General features: G+C 41.8%; 1 protein-coding gene across 1 annotated transcript in view; it reads left to right on the top strand.

The window, feature by feature from the left end:
- ZNF804A (zinc finger protein 804A) overlaps positions 1-14,573 on the top strand; it is a 196,884-nt gene that overhangs the window by 144,968 nt on the left and 37,343 nt on the right. Inside the window, exon 2 of the mRNA XM_081906067.1 lies at positions 5,244-5,387. Coding sequence (XP_081762193.1) covers positions 5,244-5,387 — 144 coding nt within the window. The remainder of the gene's footprint in view (positions 1-5,243; positions 5,388-14,573) is intronic.

Here is a 14,573-nt window from a genome sequence, read left to right as displayed (position 1 = left end):
GAGAACCCTTGTATGCCCAGCTGAGATTTGTGAGAACCCTAAAACAGCCTCCCTCTGTACCTGACTGTGAGGGGAGTCCAAAGTTCTCTCCAGGAGAAACAGAAGGCGATGCTGTATGCAAAAAGACATGTACACATGCACTAGACTCATACTGGTGTGCCCACGGAAGGCCTCGTTTGCACCTGAGGGACTTTTTGGAGTAATCGATGAACTTAAAATTCATCTTGAACTTGTTCTCCACAGAATAACCAAATTTATTTGAAAGAAAACGTATTCCTCACAACAAGGGAGGAAGAATGTTAGGACTCATGGGCAATAAACTAAAATATGCTTCTTGAAGTGTGTTTTTGAACTTCCCTCTTGTGCTTAGGAGAAAAAAGAAAGAAAAGAAGGCAAAGCAGCAGATAGAAGCAAGTCTCTGTACAATTATTTGAGACCTGCCCAATTGGGAGGCATCTTTTCGGTGACTTGATCTTTAAGTACTTATAGCATATAACTTCCTCATGCATAAAGCAGGACTAGTGGTGAGATTTCCTAGGGAAATAACGGGACAGAAGAAAGATGGTAAATTTCCATTAAAAGGCTTAATAGATTGGAGAGCTATTGTCAAATGGAAACTGAGGTAGAGCAATGCGTTTTAGAGAAACATCTCTACAGAAGGGGGTGGAGAATCACTAAGCCTTCTCTTTGGATTTCAACCAGCATCTGTTTGAATACATATAATTTTAAATTCTAAAGTGTTTTATTCATAATAGGTATTTACTTTCATTCAGGGTACATTTCTGGAACATCTCAACAGGACGAATAAGTAAGATGCACTTTCTGCAGCCACTGATTTGTATTTTTTTTTTAAAAAAAAAAAAACAACCTAAAAACCCAGCTTAAAAGATATGTATTTGAAAGGAAATCAGTTTGTAGATTGTAATGAATCTCAGGGGGAATGAAAAATAAATGACTTAAGTATACATAATAATGTTTGACAAGCTCTGTCATGATTGCCTTTTTTTTTTTATTTCACTTGTAGAAAATACTAATTAAAGTGAAAAAGAAGAAGCCAAGGGGAAATGTGGCTTCTTTAAATAGGCACAAATTGGGGGAGTAGGTGGCGAAAAGATATAATTTGGGGAAGTAAGATACCGATTTGCAAAAAATATATATAAAAATTAAAGTGCCCATAATTCTTCCAAAGCTAACTCTAAGTCTCCCTGATTTGAATAAGACAGTTATATTTGTGCATAATTCTGCCATTTAAATAAATGGTAGTTCCAAATGCTTGGGTTTGGCTGGCTGGAACATGACCAACAGGATAAGAATATATAACAGAGTTGATTTGGTCTACAAACATTTCCTCAAATTGCCATTTGGACATGGCATTAAGGCAGTGGTTTCCAGGGGTGCTGGAGCTAAAAGCCCATGCACTCTAAGGTTCCTCCTAATAGGACTGGCCCCATGCACAGACTTTGCATAATCACATTCTGTTCCTCTGTTTGGGAGAGAGCTGTAGCTCAGTGATAGACCATATGCTTTACTTGTGGAAGACCCCAGGTTCTAACAATGACATTTCCAAGGACTGAGAAATATTCCTGTTTGGAAACCAATGGTGAGCTCATTCTCAGAGGCTGGATCCTTGTGTAACCAAAATGCCACAAGCGGGAGGATCCACTTGGCTCACAGAAACCCACAGAATTCATTAGGATTCGCCTAAGGAGCCCTGTCAGCAAAAGCCCTGTGCAAGGACTTCCAGTTGTACACAAATGATTGTGATTCCCCACAGCTGATTGATATCTAAGCATGCTCAGCTGGCATGACAGCAGAGGAAAGTGAAACCTGTCTGTATGTGTGGGGAGGGAGAGAATGGAGTGGAATGGAGTGGGATGCAGTATTCTGGAAATGGGCAGGGTTGGTTAGCTGACTGAAACTCTGAACAGGAACACACCACAGTGCAACATTTTGCAGATCCTATTTGTATGTCCCCAAACACATACAACCCGAGGCTACACAATACGGAGAAAGATCAGTTGTGGTGGGCAAGCTGTCTTTTTGAGTGTTTTATCTGCTGTTGCTGATATCATTGAGGACATCCAGGAGGTTCCATTAATACCGCAGTCAATAATGCTGCTTCTCTATCACAATGCAGTACAAATCCTCTGCAAGTCATAACCAGTAGACTGTCTCATGAACCTGCTGAGGTTAATTTTTGACTAACTATATTGTTCTCCCACAGTTTAAGGTAACTTACATCAAACCAGGAGACACCAGAATGCCCAATTTTATTCATCCATAAGCCAAATATGCTTAGTAAATAATAATAATGTGCTTTGCAAAATCCTGGTCATATTCTGTGAAATGATAAGAGCAAGAAAAGGTCTGCAAGAGCTCGTTGATATCATCTGGTATTTGCACGCTCATATGCAATAATATTATCCCTTTGATTTAGCTCTTCCATTTTAAAGTACCAGAAGAGCATCATAAATAATAAATAATAACCATATCTCCATGCAAAACTGCTTGCCTAACATTTAAAAACTTAATCAAGCGATTTTATGGGACTCCTTTTTCCCTTTCTAAAAAAAGTCATTTTGCAGTCGCAAATACTTAACTCATGTAGAACACACAGAAGACTGTAGTAAAGCAGTCATTCCATCACAAGCATGGCAGGATTTAGTGGCACCTTAAAATGACTGGACTGGTTTTTCCATTGACATACATCAGTTTCAGTTTTTGCTTCAGGACAATTTTCCAGCTGCACAGTTATGGTGTGCATTTAGGAGGGTGTGTGTGTGTGTGTGTGTGTACAGTTGCCTTTGAAGAAAATGGGGAATTTATTGCATAAAACATTGCAGAAGGCAGCGATCACTGTTTGTGGGAGATGGCAATGTTCAAAACTGAAAATAAGTATTTAGGAACAGATGAAAATATCACCTACTAGGTCAGTTTTTGTCCATGGAGCCCATTCTTGTCTTCTCTGTCTGGTAGCAGCTCTCTTGGAACTCAGGTCAAGGTCCTTCCATCCTGTCTGATGGATGGAAGAGGTTTCAAGAAGAGGTTCCAGGGACTGAATCTGGGACTTCCTGCATGCAGAGCCATAACCACTACTACACTTTATGCCAGAAGGAAGACAAAAACAGCCACTCGTCACTGAGAAATATGGAGAACGGTTTCTAGGGATTTCAACAGTCTTATCAAAATGCTTTAGGTTTCCTGTGTAGCTCCTCACATCTCACATCTGAGATGCACTCTGAATTTCCATTTAGGCAAAATTGGCCAGAAGATGCAGAAAACCCCCTGCTAGTCTTAAGGAATCCTCAACATCCCTCAGAGGTTTTGCTTGAGTAGGAATCCTCACATTTATTCAGGATTTAGGCTAGCTATGCAAAGAGAGGGCTGTGAGGGTCCTTTGAGATGGGAAGAAAATGGGGACTTAGTAGACCGATACATAGTAGCCTGTCTAAGAACTGTCAATTGCCAGTAGGAAGGGCTGGGGAATGTATCTGAAAGCCTGGAGAGCCACACTGCCCATCAGTATTGACAGCCTTGAGCTTGATGGACCAATGGTCTGTCTCAGTATAAGTCAGGTGCTGCTCAGCATTTGCATCCAATCAATGAGTGTATCGCCATTGCCTTGTTGTTGTTGTTTAGTCATTTAGTCGTGTCCGACTCTTCATGACCCCATGGACCAGAGCACGCCAGGCACTTCTGTCTTCCACTGCCTCCCACAGTTTAGTCAAACTCATGCAGGTAGCTTCGAGAACACTATCCAACCATCTCATCCTCTGTCATCCCCTTCTCCTTGTGCCCTCCATCTTTCCCAACATCAGGGTCTTTTCCAGGGAGTCTTCTCTTCTCATGAGGTGGCCCAAGTATTGGAGCCTCAGCTTCAGGATCTGTCCTTCCAGGGAGCACTCAGGGCTGATTTCCTTAAGAATGGATAGGTTTGATCTTCTTGCAGTCCATGGGACTCTCAAGAGTTTCCTCCAGCACCACAATTCAAAAGCATCAATTCTTCAGCTCTAAAATTAGGAAAAGTTAAATGTGGCATGTAAAGGGAGAAAGCCAAGGAACACTTTATACCATGGGTAGGCAAACTAAGGCCTGAGGGCTGGCTCCGGCCAAATCACCTTCTTAAATCCAGCCCATGGACGGTCCAGGAATCAGCATGTTTTTTACATGAATAGAACATGTCCTTTTATTTAAAATGCATCTCTGGGTTATTTGTGGAGCCTGCCTGGTGTTTTTACATGAGTAGAATGTGTGCTTTTATTTAAAATGCATCTCTGGGTTATTTGTGGGGCATAGGAATTTGTTCATTTCCCCCCAAAAAATCTAGTCTGGCCCCTTACAAGGTCTGAGGGACAGTGGACTGGCCCCCTGCTGAAAACGTTTGCTGCCCCCTGCTTTATACTGTATATGTTACTGAGGCCACAGTAAGTGGCAGTCTTTCTTTCATCACTGGCTGAAATTTAACCCTGGCAAAAAGCATGGCCTGTGCCAGGGCTGGGGGCACTTTTGACCCTCCAGATATTGTTGGATTTGAACTCCCATCAACCGCAGCCGACATGTCAGGGTTGAAGGGAGTTGTAGTTCACCGACAACAGATTGCCTATCCCCAAACTATGGCCATTTTTAAAAATAAATAATTATTCAGTTGTAGCCTGAAAATAAATAATTATTCAGTTGTAGCCTGAAAATAAATAATTATTCAGTTGTAGCCTGAAAATAAATAATTATTCAGTTGTAGAATCATCCTCCTACATATTTATTCCCTTCCCCCTTTTTATTCCTAATATTCAAGCAGCAATTTGTTTATTACTGTTTACTGAAAACAGCCCTGTAACCAAATTAAATGACTGTCTTAATTTCCATATGTGTTCTGCTGAAATGTATTTATGCTCTGAAGGTTTTGACCACACTAATGTGTGTGTCGTCGTCGTCGTCCCCCCACCACAGATAGAAATTAACATTTACATAGCCGTAAGCAAGATAAATATTCATTTTATTTATTTCCTTTTCCATAAGATTAAAAGACATGTTTCCTTAGCCCTAGAGGTAGCTGTCAGTTGGAAGTGCAAATTGGAGTGTGCAAAAATGTTATGCTCCTCTGCTGATAAAGCAAGTAAGAGCAAGCTTTTAGTTACAGGTTGACAAATTTGATTAACTTACCCAGTACGAAAAACCAGCAACCCATCCCTCATATTTGTAATGTTGGAATAACAACTAAGAATCCTTACTCTTCCTCTCTACAGGATTATGCTGAAAAGGAGAATACAATCACCAAGGCTCTGGAAGACCTTAAAGCCAACTTCTATTGTGAACTTTGTGATAAACAATACTATAAGCATCAAGAGTTTGACAATCACATCAACTCCTATGACCACGCTCACAAACAGGTAAGCGCCTGCATTTTCATGACTGCCAAAATGATGTAAATAGCAAAGGTATTTCGCACCCCCTGCTGTTTTGTGCTTGAAACCCTAGTTGAAAATGAAAGACCTGTGGTTATAACAAGTGCACACCATTTTGAAGAAAGAGGGTACTAACAGACTGTCACTATTCGGGGTTGGATTCTATCACATACCAGCAAAGCCTTTCCTCCTCCCAGGAGGGGAGGGGTTGTGAGCGGGAGACGATTCCCGCGGCATGCAGGGGGCACTCCGCCCCCTGCTTCAACTCCAGGGCTGGCGCCACACCCCTCCCCGGTTGGGCACCCAATAGGGAAGCTCAGCAGGGCGGGGCTTGCTGCTCCAACGCAGCCGCGCCAGCCATCCCCACCATTGCACACACATTTTCCTTGAGTCATCTTTCAGATCGGGGAAACAACATATGGCTGGCTAACATATCCAATAGTCTTAGGGATTGGTTGCAGCTGTGAGGGTATTGGCGGCGAGCCTTTTGGCTCGGGTGGCGGTTAGGCATTGGAATGTGTTGTTGGTGTTTTGGGGGGCAAGGTGTGGCCATTGCCTTCCCCAACAATTTTGGGTATTCTGCTAAAGGAATCTGGCAGTCTCCCCTGGCTGATGCCTGTGTGGCGGGGGGCCATGGCACGGCCCTTGGTGACATCAGGAAGAGAGCCTATACTTGGATTAGCATCAACAGGCTTCCCCTACTGGTGGTTAACCCCTCCTCAGACTCACCCCTCTACGAGTGGGTGGAGTCTAATGTTCCGTGGTCCAATGCCTAAGCCAATACCTTCTCACATGCTGTAATCAATAAAGTTGTGGCCTTTACCTTACCCATTAACCTTACATTCTGTGTCCACATGTCTTTATTCCCCAAGCGGGGATCGGGTCCTCGAATCACAAATTCAGGCTGCAGAATTATAGGACACATTTGCACCATATATTTAAAGCACTGTGGCACCACCTTCAACAGTCATGGCTTCCCACAAGGAATCCTGGGAAGTGTCATTTGTTAAAGGTGCTGAGAGTGGTAAACAGAGACCCCTTCAATTCCGCTTTGCAAGGAACTCTGGGAATTGTAGCCATGTGAGGGGAATAGGGGTCTCTTGACCCCTTAACAAACTGCAGGTCTCCAGATTTGCGGGGGGGGGGAGAGTCACGACAGTTTTAAGTGGTTTAATAGTGTTTTATATGTATTGTGTGGATGTGACCATAGAGTCTTGATCAACAAGCCTGCTTCTTGCAAAAGATCTGACTTTTTGAGATAAGGAAAGTGACAGGGGAATTCATTGGAAATTGTGGGACAACACCTTTTGACGTTATCACTTGTTGGCGTTCTGCTGTTCTAATCACTTGTTGGCGTTCTGCTGTTTTATTATATTTTATTGTGTTTGGCTACTATCTTATATTTGCCTACCTGGGGGTCAGCCCCTTGGAAATCAGCCAGACAGACCTACCTTTGAGTAAACATGTACACAACTGCACTGTTCCCCCCCCTATATTATTAGGCACTTTAAAATGTTGCTAAAAGTTGGGATGGAAATCGTAAAATTAATTTCCGTAATTAAAATTTATTTCTCTATTATAAAACTTTCCAGTACTGGCGTCTTTGAGATTCTGAAGAATGTGTGAAAACTCACAATTTAATAAACAAGCATGACTACTAATGGTTCCTTCTTTAATATTTTATTCCCTGTTTCTGATGCACCAGAACCAAAATAGCTTCAGAAGATTAGCAAGGGTTTCTTTCACTCTCAGCCCCATCAATTAAAATTTGCCTTCACTGATTAATATTGGACTCCTAACCAATTAATCAACTAAAGCGTTAATGGATTAATCTGCTGATTAAAGCTTGCAAGGCTCCATATGAGTGATTACATCCTTGGTGCTCTCCTGATTTGATTTCTTATCAATTACATCCACAGTAATTGCGGATGGCCTGAATGTACATGCTTGCCTTGTATAGACAGCTGTTGTCATGTTGACCCCAAGATCGGAGAATATAAGACATATAAAATAGTTAAGGTATTCTTTTTTAGATGTTTGTATGCAAGCTTTTAAGTTGTGCAATGACAAAACCAGGCAAAAAAGAAGGTGACTTATGAGTTTGTGAAGTGTGAGACACCCTAAATTCCTGGATCCAATAAAAGTTAGAAATTAATCAAGGTTTGGAGAGTTAAACTATGCCAAGCACTGAACCCCTGAATTAAGTTTATGTTAACAAACCAGGCCAGTCTAGTGATTGCTAGTTGAGTGTGGGTTATTAGGGGGACAAAGACTAATGAGTAATCAAAAGATGAGTCATCAGGACACTCAGTGCCAGACAGCAATGGGAGGGATGGAGGCCCTTCTTCTAAGTGGGTTTAGGGGTTTATGATTTCAGTTTGGGTGATGAGACTGGGGGGGGGGGGAATCCTTTTCAGTCTGTTAGCGGCAACAAGGAAGAAGAAATGGGGGTCAGTGGCACCATGTGATAGCTGACTGTGATAACCTAAAGAGACAGAGAGCATGGCTGATTTCTCTGTTCTGAGACCCAAGCCTGCTGTGCCTATGGGAGAAGCAAGAGACCCTATTGGAATCTGAATGCTCTGAACTCTCTCAATCTAGATTCAGGCTGTAAATATGCATTAATAAACCATATATCATAAAGACACCACAGTCCCCGCTGTGCCTCATTGTTCCAAAAGAAAACATGAACCCTGATAAGCATGCCTGGTACCCTTGGAATCTCACACCCCTCGGAGATTGGGGTGGCACATAACAATACAGTAGTATCTTGGGTTATATACGCTTCAGGTTACATATGCTTCAGGTTACAGACTCCGCTAACCCAGAAATAGTGCTTCAGGTTAAGAACTTTGCTTCAGGATAAGAACAGAAATTGTGCTCCGGCGGAGCAGCAGCAGCAGGAGGCCCCATTAGCTAAAGTGGTGCTTCAGGTTAAGAACATTTTCAGGTTAAGAACGGACCTCTAGAACGAATTAAGTACTTAACCCGAGGTACCACTGTACACTAAAATTGGTTTCTTCCAATTGCTACAGGATGCAATTCTAAGGACACTTACCTGGGAATTCTGAGTGCACATAGTTAAATGTTTTGGGTTGGGTTTTTTTTAAGTCTAGCTCATAATAATGTTTGACACATTGTCCTCTGTGATCATGGTATCTCCCCTCCCCTGTCCTCTAATGGGATCACAAGATCTGAGCTGAGAGTTCAAACTCATGACACTTCAGTTGAAAACTGAGGATGGTGAATAGTGAATGGTTAAACCTCTTTTGGATGGGACTGCATTTTCACTAAAGCAGGAGTGGAGTACCTGTGATGCTTCCATTGTGCCCATCATACCCAAACAGTAGCCATGCAGGCTAGAAGGCTACATGTGTCTGAAGGATCAGGTCCACAATTTGGACGTCATTACTTTATAAGAAAAATAAGAAGCTGTGCTTTCAAACAGCAAGGCTCTCCCTGTAAAATATGGTAACTTTTGCTAATCCACCCCCAGTTCACCAAAGGGGGGCATTTTCATTCTATTTAATTTCCTCCAGTACTGTTTTTGTATTCCAGTGAAAATGTCTTTTGACCTAACACTATTATTATTTTTTTGCTGTGTTCTCCCCTCCCCTTTCCATTTTTTAATTTGAAGCAGAAGTAAACATGAATCTGTTAGCACACAAATTTATCTCTCAGCCCTTAAGTGGTTTATGATTCACATAGAAGTGTGGAGAACTGAACATCTTGCTGGAGACAGATAAACAGGATATTTAAGGGAGGAAAAACGACTATACCTTATTTTACCTGTTAGCATCCTGTATAAATATTTGACAAAATGGAATAAATAGCAAGAAACTAAGGGGCTTGGATTAAATAAAACCCAACTGTGAGCAGGAGAAAATGTTTCTTCCAGCTCTTATGGAGGTCATAGTGGAATATTTCTTATAATGCAGCACTGGAGTGTCCCAAAGGTTGCATTACAAGTTTAAAAAAATGTGAATAAGGAAGACATAGGTTATAACATTTAACTTAGATAGCCGATGTGCTGCCCTCCAGATATCACAGACTACAACTACTATCTAAGCATGGCTAATAGCCATGGATGATGGGAGTTCTAGTTCAACAGCATCTGGATAGCACCACATGGACTACCTCAGCCTATAAACTGGTGTGTTATAAAACCATATTGAGAGACAACAGCTCGTGCAAAGCAAAGAACTTCCTTGTAATTTTGACCGCAATCATCTTTCTTCAAGCAGCAGAGCATCTTTGCATGCTAGAAGCCCATTATTTCAAGCTGGGCGTGTGATGCAATCATAAATAAAGATTGCAATTTTAAAAAATCAGAGGAGCAAGAATGGCTTGAGCAGCTAAATTTGACTGGACACACCCACCTCAATGGCGAGGTACTTGCAACCTAGGGGAAGAGCACCAGAATGTTGGATTTTTGCTCAAAATGGGTGCTGAGGGTAGAAGCAATGTTGGAATTGGCAAGCAAAATGCTTCCGTGTGGAAATTTCTGGATGCTAAATATAGCTAGTGGGGCACAAATTGTGGAGTCCTGGCTTGTTTGTGAAGGCTTTTCTTAGCAATAACATTATTGTTGTGGTTTCCTCACTTCTGCTGATATTGTACTTTTCAAAAATGGGGGCAAGCAGTTTTTTTTTTATTCTACTTACATCATTTGAACTGTTGGGTATTCTGTCCCTTTGTAACAGTAGGTCTTTCTTATATCAGTTTTTACATAACTTTTGTGTCACAGGAATCTGCCACTGTGACAGTTTTGGAAGTGTAGCTTTTTTTAGATTACCAAACCTCAAATGGATTGTCCTTCCTTCCTCCCTTCCTTTCCTAGTACATCCACCACTGTCCTTATCAGACATGTTTAGTGAACTGTTGTGGGATGACTCTTCACCACCAATCAATAAAACTTTGGGTGGGGGTTGAGGAATATTATTTGAAATGCTATTTGGATTTGGTGGCCGGTAAAAAATATCTTATTTCCCTAGGCCTTTTAATCTCTTCCTTCTATATATTTTGGTTTTTTTAAAAAAAAAAAATGGGTGATGTTTTTGTATGTTTTCTTAAATTACTACATGCATTTTAAATCTGTTGGAACTGCCCTAAGAACATGACTTTAGGATGTGGCATCTAAATCTTTCAAATAAATAAAACTAAAAAATCAATTCTGGACTTAAATGGAAGAACGGATTCATCACTTCTATACCTTTTGGGGGAGTTTTGCAACGAAGAGTCTTCTGGACATCTCTGGTACCAGCTTTCCCCCTGTTATCATGACCTTAGTTCTTAGAAGTTAATTGGCATCATTCTGCTATTGATTGCTCTTCCTAAATAGCATCTCATTATTTCAAACAATTAGTTGCAACAGTCAGTTGGTAAAGGCTGCCCCATCTTTGTCAGAAAATTGCTGGCTAACACCAGAGCTCATCAATGTGGAGCATTCCAAACACCTAGGGAAGTACGGAGTATTATTGTTAAATCTGTTAGCAAATCAAGATATCTCTTCTTTTATGTCTCTTTTGTCCTCCTGCGCAGTCAGGCAGCTAATGTGATGGCATTTGGGAACTCCTTGACAAAAAGTTTGCTGTCATCTCTTGAAACTTAGCTCAGTTTCTCTTGTTGCACAAGACCACATCAGTGAAAAAGCTTTTCCCTAATCAGAATGAGGAACTAATTGTGTTGTTGATACTATGGAAATAACTTTTCTTGCATACAATATCAGACAGTGGTTTCCCTCCTCATCTTTCTCTCCTCACTGTTACTCCACAGAAAACAGCTTCTTCTGGTTTTCCTTGGATAGAAATGAACAGGATCTTTGCAAAAAGCTTGTTATCATTTGCCTCTGCATTATAAATTAATTTTAGAAGGATGTTGTGCAATTCCAACGCTCAATCAATAATACAATATGTAGGCAACTGGCACCATTTCTGATGGGTAGACAACATTCTAGCCAGCCAACATGCTATCTAACTAAGACAGCTTGGCAAAATCCATCTACTAAGTCTCCTCAAGTTTTGTTTAAGCCTTATAACACAGTCCACCCCATTCCCCCAAAGCAGTTGCTACTCATGACATTTTCTGAAGCCCCAGGTAAAGGTAAAGGTAAAGGTAAAGGTAAAGGTACCGGTACCCCTGCCCGTACGGGCCAGTCTTGCCAGACTCTGGGGTTGTGCGCCCATCTCACTCAAGAGGCCAGGGGCCAGCGCTGTCCGAAGACACTTCCGGGTCACGTGGCCAGCGTGACATCGCTGCTCTGGCGAGCCAGAGCTGCACACGGAAACGCCGTTTACCTTCCCGCTAGAAAGCGGTCCCTATTTATCTACTTGCACCCGGAGGTGCTTTCGAACTGCTAGGTTGGCAGGCGCTGGGTCCGAGCAGCGGGAGCGCACCCCGCCACGGGGATTCGAACCGCCGACCTTGCGATCGGCAAGCCCTAGGCGCTGAGGCTTTAACCCACAGCTCCACCCGCGTCCCTTTCTGAAGCCCCAACAGAAGCATAATTAAGTAACTTTTTTTTGTATGAGATAATTTTCTGTCTCTCACAGGTAAAACATCAGATTACAAACAATAGAAATACTGGTACCTTGCTTATAAAATATCCCCTTTTAAAGTTGATTCCTATCCTCCCATGGCTATTTTACAATGCTATTATACAAATCTATGATGGTGCTCCACTTTTGGAATACTGTGTGAAGTACTGGTTAACTCAATATTGTAGATCTGGAAAAGGTTCAGAAAAGGGCAACCCAAATGATTAAAGGGATGGAGTTAGTTTCCTACATGGAAAGGTTATGGTGTTTGTTCACCATGTTTCTAAATTTGAAAGCTCAAAGGGGACAAAATAAAAGTACATAAGATTGTGCATGCTTGGAGAAAGTGGGTAGAGAAATGTTTTTCTCCCTTTCTCAGAATCCAGAGCTATCCAATGGAGCCAAAAGTTAGTATCAGGACATGCAAAGGAAAGTGCTTCTTGACATAGGGCACAAACCAAGGAATGCCCTCCTGCAAGTTGTGGTGGTTGGCTTAAAAAGAGAAATTGACAAATACTTGGAGATTAAGACTATCAACAACTACTAGCTACAGTGGTTATGTTTGACCTCCACTGTCTGAAAGCCAGTGGCTGCGAATCGCAAGGTGGGAGGGTCCTGTTGTACCCAGGTGCAGCTTGTGGGCTTCCCCTTGTTTGTGTTAAAACAAGATGCTGGCTGGACTAGACGGGTCTTTGGCTTGATCTAGCAGGACTCTTCTTTACAATGGTCTGAAAGCCTAGACAATAAATATCCTCAAGTCCTACTACTTGTACTGTCCATTTTAAATGCAGTACTGTTTGTTCCGTGATTTTGTTTCAACACAGCATTGTCAGCATTAATTGCTGAAATTATAATCATGCAACCTGCTGTCATTTTCTGCCTGTTTATTACCTACATAATTTGTGCCAATCACGAGGGGGAGGAATAGAGCTGCGTCAAGAGGCTTCTTTACCTTTCCCTCCCACACCGTCTTAAAACTGCTGACATTTGCATTCCCTTGAGTAAGGCAAGATTGCCAAAGCAACAGGACAGCGCTAGACCTTGAAGAAGGTGAAGAAACAGAAATTCCACTTAACTTACAACTCTGCTGAAATCCAGAAAATGTGACTAGAACACTAAATCTGAAAGGAAATCCATGATAATGGTGGTGAAGACACAGTAATTGTTGAGACAGTAGACTGGATGAGGAATTTTTAAAAACAAATTGGCTGCACAGGAGTAAATGAGATTGAACTGAATTATAGCTCTTGAGAGACAGGATTTGGAGCTCATGGGAAAGCCTTTGATGTTATTCAGTGACACCGTATGACATCATACACTGAAAAAGAAAAGAAAGCAATTGATGACAGCAACTTCCAGCAGGCAGGGAAAATCAAAGAATGGTCCTATCTGCACATTGGTCCAAGAAGTTTGGATTAGATGAGTCAATTCCCCATATGCTTTCCCAATACATAAGGAAGAATGCTACATCATGATGTAATGCCACTTTGTTAGTTAATGGGTCACAAATTTCAAACAGAATGTCATTCGACTACCCTAGGTAGCTGAAGCAGCAAAGTTTGGTGGGTTTTTTCCCCTAATTGAAAGAAAGAAAGAAAGAAAGAAAGAAAGAAAGAAAGAAAGAAAGAAAGAAAATAGAAGAAACCTCAGCCACCTCATCTTTTAATGTCAGCCCACTCACTCCGATCCAAAAGTTCTTCAGTGTTTTTCCACCAAGATTAATCCAATCACCAGTGGTATTTTTGTTCCACTCACCACCACCACCACCCAGTACCAAAACTGAATACTTTGGCCCAATGAAACTTTGATCTGGCAGCTGGAATTGCTGCAGAAGTGCAGGGAGGTAATGCATTGATTTTGTTTCACCTCTGAAATTTCAGCTCCAACGTACTGCAAGAAGCCTGTGCTTTTGCGAAGAGACAGTTATCAATTGTGACCCTGAATTAGAGCAGGTGGATCAATATTTCAAAAAGCAAGGGACTCTTGGAGGTGTGGTATCTCAAATAAGAGACATCCATTATATTCCCTGGAAGTGGAATAAGGGGCATCCATTATGTTGCAAGTGACTGGAGTAAAAGGATGCCCTCTTGGGGGCTCTATTGTGCCTCACTGCCTTTTTCAGCAACAGTGTTTTATTGCAGAATATCTAAATCCAGGTGCTCTGTTGAATAAATGGTTTTATTCTTATAAGAAGAAACACACAGATATATTTAGTTACAGATATTTTTCCATCGAGAATATGTGATGTGAGCCCAGGAGCAAGTTCTTCACCAGCCACACAGCCCAAGATTAGATGCTTGGTCCTGAAATGCACCAATAAAGATACGTTGGCTCAGAGGCATTCAGGTTGTTCTGTGTTCCTGATTAATCATTCAAGTCTCTCGTGGGAATCTGGGGATCTCACAGCACAATGGTTCACGACTGTGGGTGATCCTCTAATGATGAGTCCAGTCAGTGTATGGATTTCTGCTTGCAGAATGGGACTTCCCCTCTCTCCTTTCCCCACACACTTTCCAAATCTACTCCAGAGGGTTGGGGACAACCTCTATGACAGATTTGGGATGACATGGGTAGAGGAGGGGGGACATTCTGTTGCACAAGCAGAAACTTCTGCTGACAGAACATTCTTCTTAGT

Source organism: Podarcis melisellensis, assembly GCF_964234715.1.
Source record: "Podarcis melisellensis genome assembly, chromosome: 1".
Taxonomy (NCBI): Eukaryota; Metazoa; Chordata; class Lepidosauria; order Squamata; family Lacertidae; genus Podarcis; species Podarcis melisellensis.
Note: the sequence above shows the minus strand (reverse complement) of the source record. Positions and strands in the feature narration are given on the sequence as shown.